This window comes from Typopeltis vanoorti, chromosome 12 (genome assembly GCF_054136105.1).
Source record: "Typopeltis vanoorti isolate ZY-2024b chromosome 12, IOZ_Tvanoo_1.0, whole genome shotgun sequence".
Taxonomy (NCBI): domain Eukaryota; kingdom Metazoa; phylum Arthropoda; class Arachnida; order Uropygi; family Thelyphonidae; genus Typopeltis; species Typopeltis vanoorti.
In genome coordinates, this window is record NC_143560.1 from 109,697,580 (window position 1) to 109,725,089 (window position 27,510).

General features: G+C 34.1%; 1 protein-coding gene across 1 annotated transcript in view; it reads right to left on the reverse strand.

Moving 5' to 3' along the window:
* The window catches only part of Fak (protein tyrosine kinase 2 Fak), a 316,957-nt gene that overhangs the window by 123,720 nt on the left and 165,727 nt on the right, over positions 1–27,510 (reverse strand). Inside the window, exons 16-18 of the mRNA XM_090402169.1 lie at positions 14,476–14,576; positions 12,758–12,873; positions 2,402–2,592 (exon numbers count right to left, since the gene is read on the reverse strand). Of these exons, the coding sequence (XP_090258295.1) occupies positions 2,402–2,592; positions 12,758–12,873; positions 14,476–14,576 (408 nt within the window). The remainder of the gene's footprint in view (positions 1–2,401; positions 2,593–12,757; positions 12,874–14,475; positions 14,577–27,510) is intronic.

Genomic DNA, 27,510 nt, shown 5'->3' on the forward strand with positions numbered 1-27,510 from the left:
AAAAAAATCGATTTTTTAATATTATTTTCTCAAAGTATGTACTTTTAAAAATCTGTTCCTAACTTTTTATCAAGAAATTCGAAAAATCCCCGAAGATATAGCCTATTATTCAAAGCGGTGCGCAGATCAGAATCGGAGCGCTCACTACTCTCGCTTGTTAGTAAACGAATAAATACGTAAGAACCTGCAATGGCACGTACTGGCGCTTTGAATGCAAGAGAGGCCGATAACCGACCTAATACATTTAGGTGATGAAAAGTAGGCGATGACAACTGCCTAAAACAAATGAATGCTATATGCGTCATAGTGGGCAAAGAATGATCGAAATCGGTCAATTGTTAATCGATCGTGAAAGTATGATGAGCGCTTATAACGTTTCAATAAAGTCTCTGTTTTTTTTTGTCTTGTTAATTGCATGTTAGTCGGCAGTGAAGAAAATACATCATGTCTACTACCCGAAAATGTGTCAATAGCGTAGATTCCTTCTGCTACATTTGTGGCAGCTTTACTATTCCCAGTCAAAGGACAAATATCACTGATTTCGTTAAGAAAGTGTACTTTGCATACTTTGACGTAAAACTTGCAGATCAGGACAATTCATGGGCTCCAAATAAAGTGTGCAAGTGCAAGTCATGTGTAGAAAATTTACGACAGTGGAGCAAGGGAAAACGCCAAAAATTAGCTTTTGGCAATCCAATGATTTGGCGTGAACCGAAAAATCACGTAGATGATTACTATTTTTGTTTAGTTCAGACTTCTGGTTATAATAAGAAGAATAAGAAAAAAATTGTGTATCCAAATCTTGACTCAGCAATTTGGCCAGTTGCTCATTCCAATGAAATAGCCATGCCAATTTATAAAGGACTTTCCTTTACTTGAGAACGAGCATGATCGGGATATGCCAGATGTTCTTGAGGAGCAAGACCCGGATGTGATTTAGACAATGAAAATTTAATTTCTAGTTCTGGACTGCAACGTTTTACTCAAGCGGAATCGAATGACTTAGTAAGAGATTTGGGTCTATCAAAGGAATCATCGGAATTGTCAGCTTCAAGATTAAATGAAAAAAAAAAAAAAAAAACTTACTGGAGCAAGATACGAAGATAACTTTTTATCGTAGCAGGGAAAGTAATCTTGTACAATATTTTAAACATGAGTGTGGGTTTGTTTACTGTAACAGTGTGTCAGGTTTACTAACTGAAATGAGTGTTGTACAATATCATCCAAATGAGTGGTGTTTATTTATCGACAGTTCAAGCAGAAGTCTCAAGTTTGTCTTACTACACAATGGGAATGTATATGGTTCAATTCCTATTGGCTATTCAGTCCACTTAAAGGAAACATATGAGGACATTAAAAAGGTTCCGAAGTTATTAAAATATAGAGACCATAACTGGATCATCTGTGTGGATCTTAAAATGGTGAACTTTTTACTTGGCTTTCAAAGAGGATATACAAAGTTTCTGTGTTTTCTATGCTTCTGGGATAGTCGAGCTAGAAACCAACACTGGAGTCAGAATCATTGGCCTCTTAGAATATCCTTAAATGTTGGAGAACAGAATGTTATAAATCAAACTTTAATCGACAGAGAAAAAAATCATTTTTCCACCTCTACACAAACTAGGTCTTATGAAGCAGTATGTTAAAGCTTTAGATTTATAAGGTGACTGTTTCCAATACATATGTGAAAAATTTCCACAACTTAGTTATGAAAAAATTAAAGCCGGTGTATTTGATGGACCGCAAATTAGAACTTTAATGAGAGATCCAAATTTCATCAACTCTATGAAAGAAATTGAGAAAGAGGCCTGGACTTCATTTACGATGGTTGCGAATAATTTTCTTGGAAACAAAAAAGTGATAGAATTTCTTGATAAAAAGTTAGGAACAGATTTTAAAAGTACATACTTTCAGAAAATAATATTAAAAAATCGATTTTTTTGATCCTCTAAATAGTACTGTCTCCTTAAAACTATCAAAAACTTACAAATTAGCAAAAAGAAAATGCCATAGAGGAAAAACCTGACGTGATAGAGAAAAATTAATTATTTTTCTCATTGTGATAAAAATAAATAAATAAACACGAGGCAAGTAACTAAATCAGTCAACAATGTTATAGAATGTTAGAGCTTATTGGATAAGTACAGATAAAACTGGTTGTCTCTGAAAGATGACTAAAAGTATGGAAAGCAATAAGATGATTTTTTTTTGTACAATGAGCAGTAGTGAATTCATTTTTAGAGATAAGGATGGATGAACTAATATTAAATTAACAGAAGATATGATGAGAGAAATGACAGCTAGACTAGGCTTCCTGCAATGCCCTGTACCAATAAAAACAGAAGAATAGTTGATAGAACTGCTAGCATAGAAATCATAAAATTTAATTTTCTGAACTTACCAAACATCCAAGCATCACTGGCAGTGGTAAATCTTCGAAAATTGATCGATTCTGGAGCCATCCATTTGATAGGTAACTTGCCTTTGGAAGCTTTATAATAAGATTGGTCTTCAACCCAACGAGATAAACCAAAATCGCCTAATTTCACACAGTCTTGAGCAGACACCAAAACATTCCTTGCAGCTATATCTCTAACAAAATAAATGTATCAGGATATTTAATATAAGTGGATGAATAATACTGACTGAAGTAGTAAAGTAGTAAACAGTAACATGAAGGGTGGCTTAAATGTTGCAAAAACAAAAATATTTCATACTTATAGTTTTCTTTTCTTTTTGCATGTTTCTTTTTCTTAAGTTAAAAGGATGGCTACTTGAATATGAAAATACTACTAAAAAGCTGAAGGGGAGAGGGAGAAAAAGATTTCAGTTTTTACAAGACTAATTGATAAGTTTAGATAAAAAGAAATTACAACCGGTGGAGTGGGATAATGAGTGTTTTTGATCAATAAAAAGAGCTACTGTATGAATCACCTTCTAAGAAGTCGGGTCACACCCTACCTGTGTGAGCTGCTCAGGAAGTTGGGTAACGTCTGTATTTCACACGATATTTGTTCATAATGGATCTATTTTTTAATATCATGCTTAAGAGTTACACAATAACAATACACATTTCAGTTAGGAGTTCTGAAATAATTCTTCAAAACAACATATTTTTATCCATTGAATCATACATTACTGTGTCATCCAAGATTGTGTCACCAGGCATAATGCATAATGACAATATCATAGTATGTTATTAGATGTTATTAAAATTAAAGTCTAAAATGAAAAGAAGTAACCTATATGAAATTGTGTATATTGATTGTAGCTTAGATGGTACTGTAATAATGAGATAAACCACACATTTCGATTTGTAAGACAAAGTTACAACTAAGTAGAATATTATCTCAATTACAGTGAATGCTGTGGCATGTCATCTTTGTTATCCCATGAGCAGCACTTAATTCTGACAGCAAGGCATATATGTTGGTTATTCATAATGTTATTACTTTAAGAAGTTACAACATACACTCTGTATTAATTAGAATAACTTTTAATTAATATTCCCAATATTTCGGGATAGTCAAAATGCCATCACCAGGAAATAAAGAACAAATGAATATGTGCACACAGGCACTACATAAGGTAACTATTGCCAAAGCAGAGCAACAGCAACAACAACAACAGTACGTCTAAAGTCCTTAACAGTGTCTCCTAGTGGGTTGGGAAAGGTGGTCTTGGCTGTTGGGCTGAAGTCAAAGGATGAGTGCTTCCCAGATTTGAGGTAGTTTGTGTCTAATTAAAATAAAAAGCCAAAAGGCTTTTTATTTCAATCTTATCCATTTAATATCTAGTAGTTTGTGTCTGGTAGTTCCTTAAGGTCTAGGCAGATTCTAAGAAAAGTCATTCATATCTAAATTTGCTACTGTGGAGTCACATGGGCTTTTCCCATGGTATCTTATGGCAGGTGTCTAAGGTATGGTCTGCAAGTCCTGAGTGGCTGTAGTGGTTGAAATGAACGTAGTCTTTGTATTCAGTAATCTGTATGTTGGCTGCAATAGAACAGCTTACAGCTACATACCAGGCAGGTCTAGGATCTGGGGATGATCTCTGGAAGAGAGGATAAGGGATGCCAAATTTTTTTATATGGTCTTTAAGTGGTTATAAGATCTTTTGAGGATTTTTATCAATTTTTCTTTAGTGTCATGAATATATATGGGATGGTAATACATTTGGCATAGTATCTGTTCTAGAGTGGAGGGGGGGGGGAGAAGAATTAGAATTACAGCTTCTTTTAGGGGGTATTTGTGAAACGATGCCATGTTCCTTGCAGACATCAATGTTTTAAAATAAATTAAAGATGCCAAGAAATTGTATTCTCGGTTTTATCCTTGATCCAAGTGTAGGCAAACGAAGTTTGCACATGAAGTCACTTCACAAGTGAGTTACTTGTATTTAGAAGCTAATGACTTCACATCAGTTGCCTTAGCATTACATAATGCAATGCACACATCCTTATGGATAATGCTATGCATTGTGGGAAGGGTCACTACTCAGACAAGTTTTGACCTTAACTGAGGTATATTTAAGTGTAAGGGATACCTCTCCAAAAATTCTGAGTGATCTACAACAGTGCTTCCCAAACTGTGGGCCGCGGCCCCCTTGGGGCCGTAGGTTTTGTTGAGGGGGGGGTTGAAATAATGAAAAGAAATTTAAAATGTTTTAAGACTAAGTAGATTTTTTTTTATTTTAAAAGAAACGTATTTAACTTTTATTATTTATCATTTCTTTTTTATTATTTTTTTATATTTTAATGGAAAAATTCACACATTGGTGTTGGTTCACAAACTTTGCTTCCTGCGTATTTCGGCGCTTAATGAATATTAGTAAATATTGCTTATTCATATATTTCATTTCAAAGCAGTGGTTAATTGTATTTACTTCGAATGCTCTCCAGGAAAGCTCCAAATCTTCCTGTCCCTTTCATCACGCATTCGTAATCAGGGAGTGTTGATATTGACTTTATATACATATCAAAACTCGTTTTATATTATCACTGTCATCCAAGCTAGTTTTCTGTTACCAATAAAAGTTTCGCATATACTTCACACATGAAAAAAAGCTTAAACAAGTTCATGTGGGGAGATAGTAACTTGCTTGCAGCGGTAAACAACACCCTCCCTAACAGCCTGCAGAGGCAATAAAAATAAGTACTTTTATTATGCCAGTGAATAAGGTATGAGGAGTCTATGTAATATATTTCTCAACAAATAGTGCAATTAGAGACAACTGGGATAAAAACACACTAATTAATGAATCACATGTCCCCTCATACAGAAACTATGCTGTATAGACTGAAACAAAACCATATATTGCATGGGCAAACACAGTATCTAACTAAAAACTATTGTTATTAATTAGATGTGTGTGAGTTCGATTTCCCAAGGCAGCAATAAAATTCAACCGAACGTGTTAAAATTCGTGAGTGTTAAAACTAAGTAATATATATATATATATATATATATATATATATATATATATATATATAACGAATGTTATGGCAGTTTCACATATGGAATTCGGTTGAAGAGAGTTAGCATTTCAACTCAATTGTCAGCTGTGCTTTTATCTTTCGGTTGCGCGATCTTTTGTTAATACCGCACCAATCATATGCATGTTTTAATAACCTGCCTTTGCTGTCTGTTTCACGTTAGGCTTAATTACCGTAAAGGGAGAAAAGTCACAAAAGAGAAAAATGTTCCTGGTGCGGGGATCCCTTATTCAGGTAATATTCACTCATTTCATGTTATCAGTCTGTGGTGTGCCAGTATCAGTAAGTGGTGATATTATTTGATCTATTCTACGTTAAAAAAAATTAATCCTGAGATGGATAAGTGGCTGATAAAAAATATAAAAAAAATCCCCACGAACAATCAGAAGAAGCAGAAACAGACTTAAAAAAAGGACAATATTTCATATTTTACCAGAACAGCCCGCATCGTCTTCAGAACCAAACGGTAAGAGGCAAAAAGTGTAACATATGCATTTGATTTTTGCAATATCTGCTGTGTATGTTTTGTATTGAATATAAATACAATAAATATTATTATAATATATCTCTCTATTATGATTTTTTTTCCGAGGGGGGCCCGTGAAATATTTTAATTTTTGCAAAGGGGGCCCTGACATCCAGAAGTTTGGGAAGCACTGATCTACAAGATCATTCTAAATCTCACTGAGTGATCCTAAAGGATCACTACTAAACTCATTACTTCTGACCTGAATCACTCCAGAACAGGAAGCCCAGTGGTGGTTCCACCCAGTAACAGGCAAAAACCTGCCACCAAGTAGAGCTTCTACTCCCTCTACTCTATAATGCCCTGAAAATAAGCAAACCAAATGCATAAGGAAATAATACAAGTAGCCTAAAAGTGTCACATCATATTAATAAAATACTCTGGATTAGAGATAGATGAAAGTTTTTTCAACTGGTTATACTAAAAATTAAAGATGCCAAGAAATTATATTCTCGGTTACATTCTTTTGTAAGCAAACAAAGAGTTTGCGCATGAAGTCACTTCAAGACTGGGATACTTACATATATAGTGGCTAATGACTTCACATCAAATGCCTTAGTATTCCAAAATGCAATGCATTTTGGAATACTAAGGAACTTTGGAATACATTGTAGGAAGGGGCACTACCCAGACTACTGTGTTGTATATTATGGGATACTGAGGCAATTTTAGCCTCTGTAAATATTTATGTTTTCAATGTTTGTGCCTATTTTCATTGTCTATTTTTTTATTGCTGATTTTCGTATCAAATTTATTACATCAGTTATTCAATATAGTTAATAAATCCTGCAGCATTGTACTGGATTTATTTAAAATTATAACATCACCTGCATAAAGTACAGAGCTGACATTAATATCTCCAATTTTGATATCAGGTTTAATACTGCTTTCTTTCATAATATGACCCATATAAATGATGAATAAGAGGGGAGATAATGCACACCCTTGTTTTGCACATGACTTAACATCAAACCATCTTCCTCTACCTCCTTCAATTCTAACTGCTGATTTACAACTCAAATAGAGTTGTAAATGTACTCATGCCAAGAGAAAAGCTGTTTGAAATGTTTCACTTATATTGTGTAAATGGGACATTATGTAATGCTTAATATAATGTCCCATTTACACCATATAACTGAAGTGTTTTGAACAGATTTCCTCTTGGCATGATTGACAATATGAGTATTTCACAGTTTATTCAAATCGCAGTTAGTAGTTTGGTATTAAATTGTTATTTGCTATTCAAGGGTGGCTGATAGACTGATACCAAAAAAGTAATATATGGAAGAGGAGGACAATAAAGGAGAAAGCAGGTGACTAGTAGAGTTCTGCAAGGCTCTGTGTTTGGACCATTGCTGTTTGCATATAAATGATATAGGAACTAATTTGAAGGGAGATATTCAGTTGTTTGCTGATGATGTCTGTTTGTTTGTTTGATTGTTTGCTGATAAAGTCATCATCATCATCAAATTCCTGCCATGTACCCTCAAGGGGGGGGGGTGTACAGGATATGACAGTACTACATGAAAAAAATTACATCATTATTAACTTCCTATCTACAATTTTCCTCCAAATTAGTTACTTGTCAAGACTCCAATATTATCAGATCTCATATTTCTATCATCTAAGGCACTTTGAACTGTATCAATCCACCTACATCTTGGTCTTCCTCTGGGTTGTTTTGCTGCCTACCTGGCAGAGAACACTTGTTTTGCTAATCTTTCTTCGCCCATTCTGTTTAAGTGACCATACTGTAAAAATAATCATAATTAAAATTCTGAATATTTTTACGTATTGTTTATGTTAGTATGATATGTAAAGAAGTTAAAAAATTGATGTACTTACTAGATTTGATCTTTGTATTACTTAAAAGAATTTGATTGTGGTTTGAAATATTAAGTTTTGTGTTTTATGAAGACATTCTCTTGTCGCTAACGGATACAACGTGTCCGTTAGCGACAAGAGAAAGCCATTTTTATTACAGTACTTAGTTTCTGACTTTCGTGGAGTGCGCATGCTCGCGGAGAAGTTTTATGGAGTGATTGACAGCTGACAAGAGAGCGTTCGGTATCTGGGTAACGGTTGTAAACAAGATAGCGTTCGGAAGGAATTTAGAATACAGGCCGGCGGATTTTTTAGGTTCAGAGAAGCTTAAGTTTTATTGTGACAGTCGGAAGAAAATTAATAGTATATTTCGAAAAAGGAATCACGGAACTATTAAGTTTTAATGTGGATAAATAAAAGGGAAATATTGCTATAGATCGTTTTAAAAGGATTATTGGAGGAAACGCTAATTGGAAGATTTATAGTAAATTCCAAAAGGAAATCGTAGAACTGTAAGTTTTTTTTAAAGTGGAAAAGTTAAGACTGTCATTAAGTATAGTGAATAAAAGAAGAATTTGCTATTTACGTTCTAAAGGAATGTTTGAGAAAACTTTGATTAAGAAGTTTCATCAGTATTAAGGACGCCTGATCTGACTATTATTCTACTAAAAAGAGACAGAATTAAGTCAGGAAGATTTTATGTGTGCTACATAAGTGATGAAAAGGATCCTGTGTAAATGAAGAATGGAGTTATATATCTTCAGAAAAGGGCCTTGACAGAGAAAGAAACTGGCTATGAACACTTTGTGATTGTGCAAACAAAGTGTTTAGTCTAGTCTTAAGTGCAAGTTTATTTTTAAAAGGCCTTGGATCCAATTAATTTGTAATTAGTTATGTAAGGTTGTTTGAAGTGTATATATATTGTTTTTGTTTTATTAAATGTGTTTATTTTGTATTTTGGTCTTGAGTCAGTGATTATTTGGATTCTGAAAGAGTTAAGATCATTGCACCAATTGGAGTGAACCCTTGTGCATATAACATATAGGTACACTTGGAATAAAAAAATAATTGTTAGAAACAGAGATCATCTCTATGGTAGGATTAATAATATTATGATAATATCTATGAATAATCTCCTCAATATAAAAAGCCACCAATTATTAACAGTACCATCATTTTTTATTTTGGTTTTTTCATTTTTTATGATGTAAAGTTGGGAAGGGTAATAGTTAAGGTGAAGTAGAGAGTTTGAGCTTGCAGGATGATTTAAATAGGCTCACAGTTTACAGCATAATGGATGTCAAGTTAATGCGGAAAAGTGAAGTTATGCATTTTGGGATACAAAGATTACAAACTGTGTACCCCATTGAGGGAACTGCACTCCAAGAAACTGATGAAGCCAGGAATTTGGGAATAGTGTATACAGAGAGTTAAAGTTTAGAGGACATATTGCTAAAGTAGCTTGGATAGCTCACAGGATTACTTGGTTATTGAAGAACACATTAACACTTGGGGATGAGGAAGTGATAAAGAAGATCCAGAGGCAAGTGACCAAGATGGTGAGTGGTCTGTGGAATGCTCCCTATGAGGATAGATTGAGGGTTTGTGAATTGTAAAAGTTTGTCAATAGGTGAAAAAGGGGAGATATGATGGAAACATTTAAGTTACTTAAAAGATTTTACAGGATTGATTCAGGGAAAATGTTTCAGCACATAGCTTCTGGGGACAGAACAAGAGGTCATCCGAGAAAGTTGGTAAGATTGTGGTCAGCTAGGGTGTAAAGGAATAGATTTTTCGCTTAGAGAGTGATGAATGAATGTAATGGGTTGCCTAAGTCATTTGTGAGTGCTTTGTCTGTTAATGGTTTTGAGGAGAGGTGCAATAGATACTGTGTTGATAGTTTGGGTCTCCCAGGATGAGTTTCAGGACTCCATGGAGGTGCCCATACAATAATAATAATATTTTTGTTTGATTACTCAGAATTCGGTATTTCCTGAGGGTGTCAGCCAAGTTTCTCCAGGGATAAAAAAAAGGATAGATTGTGATAAAAGTCATTAGTAAAACATGGTTATGCTATCACCAGCTGATGCTCCTTCACAGTATGTAGGTAATATGTGAAACAGAGTATTAAATCATTAGAGTTTAATGCAATTTTAGCATTTTACTGTGCTTGCTTCTGCTAGATATTTGCTACTTTAATGATATTAGACACCACTATTATCATTTATTTTTGGAGGAAATGACATTAATTTTCACTATAGTAAACTCATGGGAGACCGCAAGACTCACAAGTCAAATTTAGTTCCAACTTTTTTGGAAGTTTGTTATAGCAGTTTGTCACAGTAAGAGTTGGCCATATTTTACGTTGAAACAGTGTAGTTTGAAGAACACTTATAGCATTTTAGGAAATAGAAAAACAGAGAACCTTATTTGTGACTACTGGCCAAATTAACAGTCTGGTTGATCAAGTGGAGGGGATAGCACTGCCACTTTTTAACCAGTGAGTGAGTGAGTGAGTGAGAGAGAGAGAGAGAGAATACACATGGAGTCAAAAGGACAGTAACTCCCTGTGTGTTTCATTATAGTTCTTTGCAATGAAAATCGTGGTTAACCAGATGTTAGCATTTTGCATGTAAATTTTGTAATGACTAAGTTTGGCATAGTATTCTCTGTCAGTAGCTAACTTACATTTCATTTTTCACTGGTAATGTTCAGAGGTACAGTAGCTCAAAAAATGCATTTAACAGCCAAGACTAGCCATATATTTTATCACCATCATCAATTTCCTGATATGTACCTCCAAGGAGAGTACAGAATACTATGGCAGTATTGCATGATTTATTTCATATTATTAATTATCTCATATCAACAATTTTCCTTCGAATTAGTCTGTTACTTGTCAGCACTCCAGTATTGTCAGATCTAATATATCAGTCTTACAGGGTACTTCTGACTGAATCAATCCACCCAGACCTCGGTTTCTGTATGAGTCTTTTTCGTGCTTGGCATCAAACACCCGTTTGCTAAACTTTCCTCTCCCAAGTGACCATAACACTTTAGATTAGCCTTGCCCACATATTCTTGAATGCTAATAATGTCAAGTTCCTTTCTAACATCTTCACTTTTATATGATTCTGCCATTAATGCCATCTGTTCACTCCCCTAATTTTTCTCATTACTCTCATATCTGTGGTCTCTGGTTTTTGATCAAGTGCTTTATTTGTAATGCAACTCTCAGATCCATAACTTAAAACTGGTTTGAGTACTCTCAGTATTTGCTAGTTTAGTGTTTTTATTAATTTCTCTCTTATTCCATATAAATTTATTCAAATGTCACTTCACCATATGGATTTGCTTATTCTGTTTATTTCCATATTTAATTTACCATCTCCACTAAAAACTGGGCATAAATAGCTGAAATATTCTACCTGTTTTTTAGGTTCTCCAACAAGAACGTAACTGAAGTTTTCTATTTTCCTGCTTATTTTCATTTAATTTTTTTTTTTTTTTCTGATCATTTTACTGCTGATCTTCATGCCAAATTTGTTACATGTGCTGTTTTATTTTTGACAGTATATATCAAAACAGAATTGTAAGTAAATAATTATTTATTGACTTATTGCTGATATTTCGCTGGTGTTATAACCAGCATTTTCAGAGTACAAAAACACAGTTTGTCACAATATGCGAGACTACAACAACAACATGGTGTAATCAACGGACTAGTTTAACAAAATTGTAGCAGCAACAAAGACTAAAGTCCTAATTAGGCACCCTCTATCTGAAAAAAAAAAAAAAAAAAAAGAAAGAATTGCAGCTATTACACAAAGACTAAAGTCCTAAAAAAAACAGAGAGAAAAAGCCAGTATTAATTATGTCTTAAGATGACTGTCTCCCAGATCCTAGGAAAATTTATACAGCCATATTTGTTGAGATTTGAAGTATGTTTCAGGGCTTCTGTTGCTTCTAAGAACAATCTCTCCGACTTGTAAGAGCTTCTGTGCAGTACTTTTGTTTTCTTCCAGTTGATAATACTGTGTGCAGGGGTATCCAAAGCATGGTCTGCTAGGCCAGACTTGCCATAGTGATAATGCTGGATGTACCTTTTATGTTCACTGATGTGGATGTTCATAGTTCTTCCTGTTTGACCATAGTAAGCTTGATCACACAAGCAGGGTACTTTGTAGACGCCTGGATGTGATAAAGGAGAGATGCTGTCCTTGGGTGAACGGATGAGAGTCGCTAATTTGACACACGGTCTAAATACTGTGCGTAGTTCATATTTATTAGGAATTCTAGAACTATTATCTACAATTTTAACATTCTTATGGAAATGGGCAACATATTGGAAAACACTGCAAAGAAACTACTCACAACAAGATTAAAAAAACTGGGAGATGCTAAACTAGGAACGAGTTTGTAGGTATTATAGAAAGGATTTTAAGTATATTCAGAGCTGGGTATTCTGTTTAACATCTTGGGAAAATATCGTACTCTGGGCATTCATTGGTATACTCCAGGTTCCAGAATATATTAGTTACAAAGTATACACATGTTTTAAAAAATAATTGTTTTGTTTTTATGGAAGTTTTGGACATTCTGGAAGTTTTGTAATTATAGTGAGTGAGTGAGTGAGTGATATTTGCTATAGTGAGATCTGAATCTAATATACCATAGCATTGGGCTGTTAAAGCCTTTCAGAATCACATACAGATGTAACAATTGTTGTTACATCATATGTGATTTGTGGAGGTAGGCAGATTTATTTCTTTACAAATATTTGCAGCCTATACTTGATATATTTTACAAATACTTTACAAGAATTTGTAAAATATATCAAGTATAGGCTCAGCAACAATAAATAGTTTGTAAATAATTAGCCTAAACAAAATAATAATGATATAAACACTAACCTGTGAACAAATTTTCTGCTTTCTAGATAAGATAAAGCAGTACTAAGCTGGTAGGCATAGAGAATTAAAGTTGATAAATCTAATCGGTGTTGATTATTCTGAAGATAAGCCCTCATCTAACAAAAAATAAATATAAATCAAGAAATACCTTTAAAATCATATGGCAAACACATTTATTAAATCAATTTATTAGGTTTATTTATTTATTTTGGTATGATAAAACATGCCAACATTTATCACTTTGAAGGTCTAGTAGTTTATGACAACAAAATAAGTCAAAAACACTTTATCCAAGATTTCACTTCTGGTCACTAAGATGCTCTGAAGGTTAGAGCAATTATTTATGTGGATGACACCCATAAAAGGGTGAAAACTCATAGTGCATTTAATATTACAGGATTTCTACTCTAGAAACAGAGTATAAAGCCACTTTAAGGCCTGCTCTCTCACACTGGGCAGAGGACATGAGTGAAATTCTATATATGTTTGACTAAGCTTAAGTCAAACTTATGCTTATGAAATGTCCTTATTTAAAGCCTTGGTTTTCCAACATTGGTATCTTCTTGGGTATGGCTTCCACTGATGAGACCTCAACAAAGTTTGAAATCAGTCTGGATAGTGACCCCCCCCCCATGTTTTTGCAATATGGGATACTAAGGTAATTGATGTGTAGTCAACAACCTCTATATTATAAGTGGAATATTTATGAAGTTACTCCATGCATATGGTTGAGGTACAAGATGAAAACAAGAATATAATTTCTAATCTATTATAACATATATGTGAATTGTTTATCATCTTTATTACCAATCAATGCAAATGGAATAAAGATAGAAAAAAATAAAATAGAGTGAATTTGTTGACTTTGCAGAAACTACTCACTGAAATAAATAAACCGATTCCTGCATTTGGAACAATGCACTTTTTCACTGGTATGGCAAAAATATGGCTGTGATGAAATTGCTATTTTCACCAACCAGTTTTTTGTAAAATTGACATAAATCAACAAATCATCACAATGTTCATTTCTATATCAGAACATTTGTTCTGCTGAGCTCTTAGGTACAATTTGTTGTTTGTTCAGGTTTTGTTAATATATTTATTCTTCTTCTATAAACTTCCTTTAATTGCATAAATTAAACTGCATTTAATTTGCAAAAAATATATTAAGTTGCACAAAAACAGCAAGATGCCAGTGGTAACTATCATTTGCACTATGTGAAAAAACTTCAGATTTTATAGAGCAAACTTTGATTTGCGATTACTTCACTAAATGTAAGAAGATGAAAACGATATTTTCTGCACCTCAGTTTCCTTTGTAATGTGTATATCCGATGTTGTAAGCATGGTACATTAATTTTAAAAAGCTAATATTCCTTATTCCAAACAAAAGTACAGTTTAGGTGTCTTTTTTTCATCAATAATTTTGTTTATCTGTATGAATTATAAATTGTTTCCCTTGCTCCCACAATGAAATTCATCATATGACTAAGAGCAACAGTAATGTATGATGGAAAAATTCACACATGTGACACACAATGGAGCCACTTTAAGCACATGTTCATGCATCACTGGAAGTGTCATTCTAGGGGCTTTAGTATATGAAAAAATCCATGATCCGAAAAGGTCATTTCCCAAGGTAATCAGATAATAGAAGTCATTGTATTTTAGATGACTGGACATAATAATGGCTGAACATTTTTAAAAATGTTCCTTACCTCTCCATACTTGGCCAGTTCCATCACTATCCAAATAGGTGACTCAGAACAGATACCAATTAATTTAATTATATGAGGATGATCAAACTGTTGCATTATATCTGACAAAGAAAACAAAATATTAGTTACATCCAATGAAAGAAATATTCAAAGATTCTAAAAAATCATAAACCAAAATGATATTCATCTACAGGAAAAAAATACATACTCTCTCAATTCTCTTTAAATATGATCAAAAATATGAGGATCTCTCTCTCTCTCTCTCTCACACACACAATTAATATGAAATTACATTTCAATCTGTTACTAAATATTGACTGCATAGCTACCAAGTACATTACTATAGCTATCATGGAATTTGCAGGATAAAAAAATTAAGCATATGTTCATGCATCACTGAATATGGTTCTTCAAATGTAATGTTAAGCTCAAAATAGCACTGATTAAGTGGTAGTTAGGATTTAATTTTATAAATAGTATTTCAATCTCATATAAGGCATGTTCAAAAAAAAAACAAACTTTTGCTATAAAGACTTTATGCTCATTTTACAATATTTTAAGCACTGTCCCCTTCAAAGTAGTCCCCCCCCCCTCTAGTAACGACACACCGTTCCCAACATTTCTTCCATTGTTGGAATGCTTCCTGGAATGTGCTTTCTGTGATGGCGTGCAGTTCTCTTCTCACATTTTCCTGAATCTCCTGTAAAGTTTGGAAACAATGTCCTTTCAAAGTGGTCTTAAGTTTGGGAAACAGGAAAAAGTCTGCTAGGGCTAAGTCCGGAAAATAGGGTGAATGGGCACAATGGATGTCTGATGTTTTGCACTGGACTGCTGTGGTGAAACATCCAGGTCTGGCTTTCCCATAATTCAGGCCTCTTTCTGCACACAGCATCCCTCAAACTTGCTAAAGCTTCCTGGTACAACTCTTTATTTAACATCTGACCACGTGGTACAAATTCATAATGAACAATGTCTTTCCAATCAAAAAACACAACTAACATCACCCTGATCTTTGACCAAGTCATTCATGCTTTTTTTGTTTAATGAGATTCTTCCCCACCCACTGCAACAATAAATTTTAAACTTTGTAAAAATTTTTACCAAGCTTGCAGCAAAATTTCACACACACACTTCGTTCAGAATTAAATTAGTGACAGAGTGACAATGAATCAGTCACTCTGTCACTAATTCAATGAACAACTTGCACACATGCTCACCTCAGTGGATGTAATTCAACAACTAATGCTCATAGCAGAATGGAGCAAGTGGCAGTTGTCAAACCTGCTGTTAGGTATGCTCAGTAGCTGCAGCATGCTCTCTGTGCCGGTTGGCTTTAAAAAGTTAGGTCGTTTTTTTGAACACGCCTCGTATAACTGATCAATAAAACTAGCTCCTGCTGCCAAACAACAGTAATGGAATTTTAGACTAGACTGGATTTTATTTGAGTTATCTGGAGGCATGAAGACAAAAAAATGTATACTGCTTTGCAGAAATTAAAAGAAAAATGAACTTCCCAGTGCATAAAAAATCAATTAAAAAGTTCTTCCCATCACTGATGGGATGTGGATCATGACCTTTTCATATGACAATGAAATCTTGTGTTTGAACTTAACATGTGATTTGAAATGTGGCGTACTTTGAATATAGGAATGGTGGTATTTTGTTCTGGTGTTCAAGGAGGGGAAAATGGGAGGTCTATGTAGTATTTTATCTATTTTGTGTCAGTTATAGCCATTGACCAAGAAAGTATGGTAAAGATAGTTGAGTTCTGTGGAAAGAGCTGCATCATTAGAACAAATACTCCTAGGTAAATAGCCATAGGAAAAATTATGTAAATGTTTTTAGAATTCCATACTATTAAACTGGATGATGATGTGAAGGCAGTTATTTGAGTCTCTTTTTTTTTTTTTTTTTTTTTTTTTTACGGTGAAGTGAATTTTGGAGCATTGGCCGTTAAGGTAAATTATAAAAGAATCTAAAATATATTGTCTATAGGGCCAGGCAAACACATAATCAATGAAGCATAACCATACGGTCTGAAAGTAGCTGTGGTGAGTACTTTGTTCTTCACATGTAAAAGTTAACTAAATGGGAGGAAAAACCCATTACAGTATCATTTATCTGTAGATTTTTCCTTGCTAGGTAAAGTAACTTGCAAACATAGCAAATTTGAATAACTCATAGATATTTGGGGTGGGGGTTAGAATATTAAATCAAGAGTGTTTGTTAGTGGTACATTAGTAAATAAGGAAGTGACATCAAAATTAAACATTATATCTGAATTTTTAAGGATGTCATTTTTAACTAGCAATTTGAAATGGACAGACTTTTTACTATAAAAGTAGAGAAGTTAGTAGTGGTGGTGTGAGGAGGGGGGGGGGGGGGGAGACAAGTGAGTTAAAGTTTATAAGTTGGACTGTCTATACTATCAACTACAAGGTGTCAGGAAATGTTGGATTTATGGATTTTAGGTATCCCATAAATACGAGGTGGTTTTACATGAACAAGTTTTATTTTGTTAATGATTTCTTTGGGCCAAGAAGAAACTATTTTTAATGAATTATGAGCGTTTTTCTTTTGAGACACAGTGGGATCTCTATCAATTATTTGGTAAGCAGAACTGTCATCTAGGAGACCTTGCATTTTTTTTTGTTGTAATACTCATTTTTATTAATTATTGTGATTATTAAACCTGATTTCAACAAAATCAGGTTTAATAATCACATTATTTTTATCTTTTTTTTTTAAAGCAGCTTTCATTCTTTGGTATATTACTTTAGATATTCTGTCTGTTACAATCAAATTAATAAACATCCAAAATTTTATAAATTAGTTTTGTGGTATTGTAATAATGTTAAACTAAGTTATGAATAATGTCCAACACCAAAACTTGTCAACTAGATATAAGCATTATGGTTTCTAGGAAATTTCACAGAACTATATTTGTACAGGCTAGGTTGGTTTTAAGATCAACTGTTGATTCTAAAAAACATTCTCTCATGTCTGTTCTTGTAACAATCAGGCATAATAGTCCCCCCCCCCCCAACATTTGTGGGTGGTCTGCTAAACCTGACAGTCCTGTGGCAAGTGATGTACTTCACATATTCTTTGAAACAGACTGGCTGACATACAAGTGCAAGGAGCTTTGTATAAACCAGGAACTGAGAAGGATAGGACCAGTCTTTTGGGAGCAGATAAGGATAGTCAGCTTGATATAAAGTATGAGAGTAGTATGGAGATTATATTTCTTTAAAATTCTGGCTAATTTCTAAGGTGTTCAGAATCTATATAGGAAATAATCATTATTGCAATCTATAAGATGAAAGGATTTTGAGATGGAAAGACAACTTTCTCAAGCAACATGAAAGGAACTAGAGGTCAAAGATTGCATAACAAGACCAGTTGGTGACAAGGTCTTGTTATACTGACCTACGAAGTGGCTATGTATATGGATTTTCCAATTAGAAAAGATTACAGGCTGAACTACAAAGCCAGAAATTATGAAAAACTCAAGGGAATGCTATGTTAGGTCTCGTGATATCAGTTATTAAATGAGAAAAATATCAGCTTTGGAAAATGTTTAACTGATTCAGTAGCTGAACGTTATCCCTATAGTTCCACAAACAAACAAAGCAGAATAAAATGGATATGCATCCTTATTAGGTAAGCTATCTATAAGTAGTAGTTGATGCAGAAGGAATATCATGAGAATAATAATTACTACTGAAATATATAAAATGCAGGTTAGAAAAGTTATGAGTATTATACAAAAAGCAAAGTTGGAGTTTTAAAAGAAATATTGGCTGCGCATGCTAAAGGCAACCAAAAATAATTTTATATGCAAGTGAAGGAAGAATGAATGTGAAAGAATAATTGTAATGAATGCTGATGGTATGTTTAAAAAGCAGATGCAATTGCTCAATACTTCATCAAAATTTATCAACCTGGTGTATTCAATATAGTGTATAGTGCCACCACCACACTCGATGAAAGGAGGTGTACAAGAATGAGGTTCTAGAGCTGTTGCATAATGCTGATAAGAATATAACATTATGCAACAAAACCTCATTCTTGGGATATCAGAACATATGCTAAAGGAATATCCAGCTAAACTGGTTAGGCCCTTTATAATAATATTAAGGCTTACTTAGAAAATGGGAATGAAACACTATCATACCGATGAACTTTGCTAAAGCATCTGACAGGATACTACATGAAAAGTTGTTGAATAAATTGAAAGACAAAAGGATGGCTGGTTGACAGGTATCACAAAGTGGTATAAGGAGATTATGAATCTGCCAGATTTCAGGTTGCTCAGTGATGTATACCAGGGATCAGTCTTCACCAATACTGTTTAATTTATCCATTAATGATATCAGGAAGGACCTGAAAGGAGATGTTCAACTATTTGCAGAAGTTACAGAATAAATTGAATAGGCCAGAACTGTGGGCAAATAATAGTAGCTGTAAAATCTCGTGATGAGGTTTAATATAATAAATACAGCACACATAAATGATTAAACAACACATTTTATCACTCCTATATTTCATCTCTGTCACTGACATCATCAGGGAAACAATATTAGAATTAAAAACACACAAATTTGCACAAACAAGTGGAAAAGATTAGACTGAAAGCCTAAAGTCCTATGAGGGGTCCCCTATATGGGTACTGTTGGCTAGCCTTAGTTGTGTTCAGCAAGAAGTAAAGTTTCCCAAATCTTTAATACAACCATATTTATTAAGATTAGGTTGATTTTTTAAATCGGCTGCTGATTCTAAAAAAAAAAAAAAAAGTTCTTTTAAATTTGTATTTTATGTGGTGAAGCATAGTAGTTTTTTCATTTGATTCTGCGCAAGGAATCCAAGGCATGGTCAGCAAGCCCTGAGTGACCAGACTTATGGCAACAAATGCATTTTTTTTTATGTTCTTCTAGGCAGATCTCCCAGTCTGACCATAATAAAATAAGTTGCAGGAACAAAGAACTTTGTAAACACCTGGAACTAAAACATAAGGCAGAGGATCATTGGGAGAGCAAATGAGGTTAGCCAAAATTAATTTTTTGATCGTTTTGGCATTGTAGCCATTGGACAGGAAAGTCTGGCAGATAAAGGAGATTTCAGCAGTAAGTTCAGCCTTGGTAGAACTGAGATTGGAGGCTTTATTAACAAAAGTTTTGATAATCCCATATTGTTGAGAGGGAGAGATGATGGGAAAGTTTGTGTATGTATCTACCTGTATGGGTGGGATGTCTGTAAACTGAGAAAGAAAGGGTACCATTGGGAAGGCATATGATGAGAGTATCTAGGAAAGACAGACTATTATTATTATTTTCCTTTTCTATAGTGAACTGGATTCTGGGGTACAGTCTGTTGAGATGGAGGAGGAATGAGTCTAACGTGTCTGAGTCATGTTGTCAAACAGAGAACACATCATCAATGCATCTTAGCCAGATAGAAGGTTTCGGAATAGCAGTATCAAGATTAAATTTTTCAAAATCTTGCATATAATAATAATAATAATTGGCTAGAGGGAAAGAGCTCATGGCTGTTTCAATCAGTTCATAAATAGTATCTTTCCAAGTGAGGTAGCTAGAATGAATGGTAAAATTAAAAAGATCAATTACATCTGGTGGGAAAGCATTTTTTAGTAAATTTAAAGTTTCAGAAAAAGGGATATTAGAAACAATTGGTGCCAACAGCACCCATAATAGACAGTGCTCCCCATGGGACTTGAGACTTTCAGTCTAATCTTTTCCAATTATTGTTTGTACAAATTTGTGTGTATTTTTGCAATTTTAATATTGTTTCCTTGATGATGTTTCAGTGATGGAGATGAAATATAGGAGTGATTAAACATATTATTTAATTATTTATATGTGCTGTATTTATTCCATTCAACCTCATCGTGAGTTCAATGATACAGTCTAAATAGTCAGCTGTCAAAACAATGTTAATATAAGTGTCAAGTTATGCACTTTGGAGAGATAATATTTCCAAAGGCATATTATATACAGTGGATGTGGATTACACATGCAGAAACTAATGAGGCATGGAAATTGAAATTCAAAGGTCACATAGCAAAAATTGTGAATGCATCTCTGGATAATTGCAATGCTGAAATAAACACTGATATGTAAGAATAAGAATCTATTTTGCCTATTTACAAGGCCTTGATGCCTTCATAAGATTGCACCTGAACTAGCATGCACAAATTTGGTCTCCTGGGTTGAAAGGTGATAAAGAAGTTCTGGAGATGATGCAAATAAGAATTATGAAGTTTATATCAGATTATAGAATATAGATCATGAGGACAGGTTGAGAGCATGTAAACAGAAGAAAGAGGGATGATATGACAGAAGCCTATAAACTTCTGAAAGAAAATTATAGGATACCAGGTTTGATGGAATTTTTCATTATATGGAATGTGTGCAGAGGACCAAGGGTTATTTATGTAAGTTTCTGTGCAGTTAAGGGGTAAGAGCTAATTTTGTTTCAGAGAACAGCAAGTTAGTGGAATAGTTTGCCATTTCAAGTGGTGTGTGTGTGTGTGTGTGTGTGTGTGTGTGTGTGTGTGTGTGTGTGTGTGTGTGTGTGTGTGTGTGTGTGTGTGTGTGTGTGTGTGTGTGCGCATCTAACGTAAATGGGTTAAAGAAAAGATATGACAGTTAGTTGATATATGGCCATACTCAATGAGTCCTTAACTTTCTGGAAGTCTCTGATGATATTTAAAAACAGATAATTTATTTCATTTTCACACACATGAAATTCATTTTTATCTTCTGCAAACATGCAAAATAAAATAATTAAAAATTCAATACAAGGACCTTGTATTGAAATATTATTCTGTTTATTTTGATTATTCCTAATTTATTATTATGAGGAATTGTATATATAAGTTTAATATGCCTTATGTGAATTATAATATTTTAATTTTTTATTTATCACTACCAGCATGTAAAGGTATAATGTTATGCAATATTTCTGTTTTTATTTTTTATTTTGTTTGTTACTATGGAGACGGGCTGGAAATAGCTAGCGCGTGCTTGGATCGCGAGATATATAGTATTCAACGGAGAGAAGGAATTGACATAAGTTAGAGTGTGAGAAACAATTTTGGCGGGAAAAAGAAGGGAGGTATATAAGCTGAGAGCGGAGAAAACCGAGAGGCACTTCTCTTTTAAAGGACCGACCATTCAGGGATACGAGAGCATTGAGTATAGCACAGAGAGACGATGAGAATACGGAGAGGCAGCAAAGTGAATGCAAAGGATTGCTGTTTCTAGAACTAGAGTGCTGTAATTGGACTATTTAAGGAGTGGGAAAGTAATAGGCAACTGGGAATAATTCTAGAAGTTAAAGAATTACTACGTGTTCCATTAGTTTCATGGAACTTTAACAGAGAGCTGAATTGGTTGAATAGTGTTAAAGAAGGAATGAGCATTTTCCTTTATCCAAGTACGTCTATACACGTGAAGTGCGACCATTAATAGTACAGTTATCATTGAGAAGATTTATTCTAATTAGTGTTGCCATAGTGTGCTAAGTAAATATAGTTATAAAGTGTGCCCATAGTGAAATTGATGAGCAAGGGATTTATCCAGTAAGAACTGTCCAATTTTGTGTTATTTTAGTGCAGCGATATATGTGTAATTCCTCCTGTTATTCCCCACATTAACTATTACGTTTTTTTTTTTGCTGAAATCAGCTGGAGTATGAGGTATGAAAGTGTATACTCATGAAGCAGTTGTTGCCACCATTAATGTATTGAGACTTTACTGACTGTATGATAATAGTAAAATTTGTTACCAAGAGATTTTGTGTTATTGAACTCTATTAAAAGTTATTTTAATATTGTGAAAGCTATAAGTCTGATAGCAGATTGCCTATAGACTGAGTCTGTAAGATGTGACCAGTTAAGCTTTGACAATTATATTATCTTGTTCTCAGATGAGTTTATATGTATAATATTTAGCCCAGAATTAAATGTTTTGTTTTATTGATTTAAAACTGTGTTTGCCTGTATCTCTTTTACTGCACCGTTCATGAAATTATCGGACCTAGCAGGAGCTTCAAAAATAAGAGATAAACTCGGTCTACGTAAGAAATAATATTGATATAAAATTAGTTGATGCTTGGTTTCACTACATTTCATTTGACTAATCTAGATATAGAGTGGTGCAGTCTAAAAATATAAATTTCTCTATATTTAAATTAGTAATTAACCAGCAACATATTACTTGTTTAAGAACAGAGTTAAAACAAGATGGGGGATCAAAAACAAAGAAGTACGATCCAACAATATTATCCCCTCTGTTATTAATTATGTATATGGATCACATTATGAAGGAAAGCAGTATTAAACATGATATCAAAATTGGAGATGTTAATCTCAGCTCTTTAATTTATGCAAATGATGTTATACTTTTAAATAAATCCAGTACAAGTCTGTAAGATTCCCTAACTAAATTATATAACTGGTAATAAATTTGGTATGAAGGTCAGCAATAACAAGACAAATACAATGAAATAGGCAGAAGCATTGAAAATATCAACTGCATTGTGAAGAGAATCTACAGAACAAGTAAAACATTTCAGCTACTTAGGCACGATTATTGGTGAAGACAACAGAATCAACAAAGCCAGTATGGTAGGAAGTCAACAGAATAAATTTATATGGAATAAGAGAGAAATTAGTCACACTAGACCAAAGAACCAACAAATATGCGAGTCCTGAGAAAGATTAAGGGCTTGAGCAGATGGCATCAATGGCAATATCATATTAAAAACAAGGATATTAGGAAAGAACTTGATGATATTAGCATCCAGGAATGTGTTAGCAGAGTTAATCTCAGGTGGTATGGTCACTTAAACAGAATGGGAGAGGAAAGATTAGTAATACAAGTGTTCTTTGCCAGGCTGACAAGAAAAAGACTCAGAGGAAGACCAAGACCAAGACGTAGGTGGATTGATACAGTAAAAAGTGCTTCAAAGACAGAAATATAAGATCTGATGATGTTGGCATATTGACAGATAACAGATTGATTTGGAGAAAAATTGTTGACAGGAAGTTAGTAATGATGTAAGTTCTTCATGTAGTACAATCATAATATTCTGTACACCTCGAGGGTACATATCAAGAATTTTTGATGATGATGATATAGACAGGATAAAAAATTATAGTCACTGTCGTTAAAAAAGTATACCCCACAAAAACTATCAAAATATCTCAAGAAATATCAAAAAATTGAAAGAATGTGAGCATGCATGCACACACACACACAACCACACCCCCACTCCCCCCCCCCAAAATCCAACAGAATATCAGAATAGCATGTAATAAAAGAAATATCCAGACTAACTTTACCAACATGCAAGGTCTCCATTCTAATGCTCGCCTGGTTGGCCGAGTGTTTAGTGTATCTGCCTCCAGCCAAAAAGATGTAGGTTTGAATTCCACCGTGGGCACAGATGTTTGTGATTGTCTGTGAAAACACTGGAGTTCGTGGGCAATAGATGGTATTGGTATATATGATCATGGTAGTTGCAGTTCATTGTAATTGGCAGAGTTGTTGAGTAGGTGCCCTCCTTCGACGAGTCTTTCGACTCCTTGGAGGTGTAACATAACAATAATAAAATCAATGATGTACACCACCACCACTACCTACAGAAATACAAAATGGATATTATATATCACTGATCCATAACTGGAATCCTCTGTGACAACATCTCAACTTTCCTTATTGCATCTTCTATGCCTTTCTCTTAAGAAAGCACTTGCATATTTGTCAGATCCAATATCACATGCCAAAGGTTAATTGGACCTGTAATCCTCTTTAGCTCAAGACTTCCTTATCTTACTTTGTTGCCTTCATTTGATGCGCTGCTATTCTCCTAACTCTGATGACTTCACCAACCTATTTGATTACTCATTTCTTAAAGTTGATCAGACACAGTCTAATTACCCTAACAGATAATCTTCCTTGGTGATTTCAACATTACAATTCAGATTGGTTCCCTTTCTCCAACTTTACAGACAAGCTGGAAGTATTCGCTATCTATAATCATACAATATAAATTGTTCACCAATTCACAAGAATTCCAGAAAATCTTTATCATTCGCAAACATTCTGGATCTTTTCTTAACCAGCTCTTCCTCCAAATTTATATGTCTGGTTTTCATGATTTTGTTACTGCTTCCACTCTTCTGATCCTAGGACTTGCTTTGAAATAATAACAGAAATTATCCTCACTGGAATGAGTGCTTTTATTCCTCGCTCTACTCAAAATCCTTGCCCTTTGATCTTAGTTCTTCATCAACTGTGTCAAAACAGCCCAAGCCAAAAAGATTCTTGAGTGGTACTAAAAGCTTGTGCTTCAAAACACTCACCTTGTATCATCTCTTTAAGCTATCATACTCATCTGGCACCTATCCAACAGCTTGTAATTGAGTTTTCATCAAGCCTGTTCCCAAAAAGGGAGATACAAATCAATCATCAAACTATCACCCAATTGCCCTGACTTCAATACTCTCAAAAATAAAGGAAAATGTAATCAACAGCCTTATGCTTGGCTATTTGGAGACTCACTGATTGCTTAGTGATCACCATTTTGGATTCCACCATTCTCATTCCATTGCAGATCTCTTTAGCCAATCTCAATCACCTTTGGATACAAGTCATGGAAAAAAGTTTGCAGAAACCCATGTGGCTGCTCATGATATCTTAAAGGCATATGATTAAGTCTGAAATTGTGGCCTTCTTACCAAGCTAACAATTACAGTATTCTACATTCCCTTTGTGTATGGATTACCAGCTTTCTTTCTGATCATTCACTGTAGGTCATGGTGGATGATTTATATTAAATAATCCTTTCATCAGATTTTTCAATCAGCACTGGTATTTGAGGGCTCTATGCCTTCACGTACACTCTTGCTCATATATATCAATAAACTTCTTTCTCTGACATCCAATCCTATATTGTCACCAGTACTCTCTTTCTACTTTTTTTCATTTTCAAAAACTTGTAGTGCTCAGATAATTCATGCTTCAAGATCTTCTTTATACAATGCCTCATACACTGATTTCCTTGCTCTTTTCAAGTGGGAAGAGCGTAATCCAGCTAGTTTTGAAGGTGCCAAAATGCAATCCTTTCTCATTTCCTGAAGAAAAAACCACAATTTACTCATCCTCACATTTGACAATATTCAGCTCACCAACCAAGATCAAATTTCTCTTCCTGGGTTGACTTTAACATCTAGCCTATACTGGCACAAGCACATCAAGATCCATAACTTCTTCAGCAGCCTCCAAACTGCTTGGTATTCTTTTTTTTTTTTCTAGACAATACTTTTCTCCTGCTCAACTCTTGATACTTTATCAAGTTAAAATCTGCCACCTTCATTCCTCAGAATGACTGACTATTCTGAAGAGAGCAATGCACTTAAATGATGACCTTTCTCTCACTGACTCCCTAGTTGTTTTCTCAAAGACTCTGAGTTGCTACATTATGTCTTTTTCTATAAATATTTCCATGAGCACTGCTCCACTGAACTACCATGCTTCCACTTTCCTCTAGTCATATATAAAAACATACTGTTGTTGGTCAACAACATTATACAGTTGTGCTACAAACTTATTAAACCAACTTCTCATCCTCTTCCTTCATTCCTTACCCTTCTACTCTTTGGAAGTCTTTCTCATACTGTTTTCTCCCAATGATCACAACTTTCAGGTCTTTGAGAAATGCACAAAAAAACTCCTTTCCTTCTTCTAACCTTTACCACAGATGGCACTGCTGTGTTATAGGTGCTTGGACCTCTCATGTGTAATGATATTGAAAAAAAAAAAAGCAAAACATTTCAGCTATTTTAGGCAAAAGTTTTAGTGTAGACAGCAAATTAAATATACAAATAGCTGTATACAAAGCATTATTCAAAGCAATTTTAACTTATGGATCTGAGCACTTGGTTAGAAATAACATATTTGATCAAAGACTGGAAATCAACAGATATGAGCATTGAAAAATCAGATGAGTCAACATGTGGCATCACTGGCAGAACCACATCAAGAAATGAGGAATAGAAGGAACTTGACACATTGTGGCATTCAGGAATAAGTAAACACAACTAATCTAAGGTGGTGCAGTGTGATCACCTAAAAAACAAGTGCTTTTTTTTTTTTTTTTGCCAAGATGGCAGAAAAAATATCCAAAGGAAGATCTAGTAAAAGGTGCTTTAAAAGATAAAAATATAAGATTTAACTATATTGCAGTTCTGACAGGTAACAGATTAATTTTTAGGAAAACTGTCAACAGGAAATTAATGACCTAAACTTACTATTAATCAGTGTACTATCAAAATATCCTCTACACTTACTAACTGCATATATCAAGAATTTGATGATATAATAGTACCCTGAATACTTCAGGAATTGATACTGTTAGCATTCAAGAATGTGTGAGCAGGGCAGATCTGAGGTGGTATGGTAACTTAAACAGAATGGGAGAGGAAAGGTGAGCAGAACATGCATTTCTCCTGCCAAGATTGCAGGAAGCCCAAGATCTGAGTGGATTGATTTAGTCAAAAGTGCCTCAGAAGACCAAAATGTTATATATGACAATACTGGAGTGTTGACAAGTAATATACTAATTTGGAGGAAAATTATTGATAGGGGATTAATAATAATGTAGTACTGTCATAGTAGCCTATACGCTTCTCGAGGACAGATATTAAGAAATTGATGGTGATATTTCAGGAAATGACAGTGATGATGATATATGAAGTCACAAGATTTTTGATCAACTTTGTAAAATAATTTCATAAATACCATATAATACAAGAGTTATAGGCTTCAACAGAATAAATCAGACATATCTTACTTTTTTTTTTTTTAAGACCTTAACCCTTTCTGTCCTAGTGATTCCAATTGGAATCACTAACTGTCTTGGCTTTTGTAGCCCATATTACGTGGCGAGTGATTCCAATTGGTATCGTACGTCGTAGTTCCATTCTTTTAATATAATAACAGGTATGTA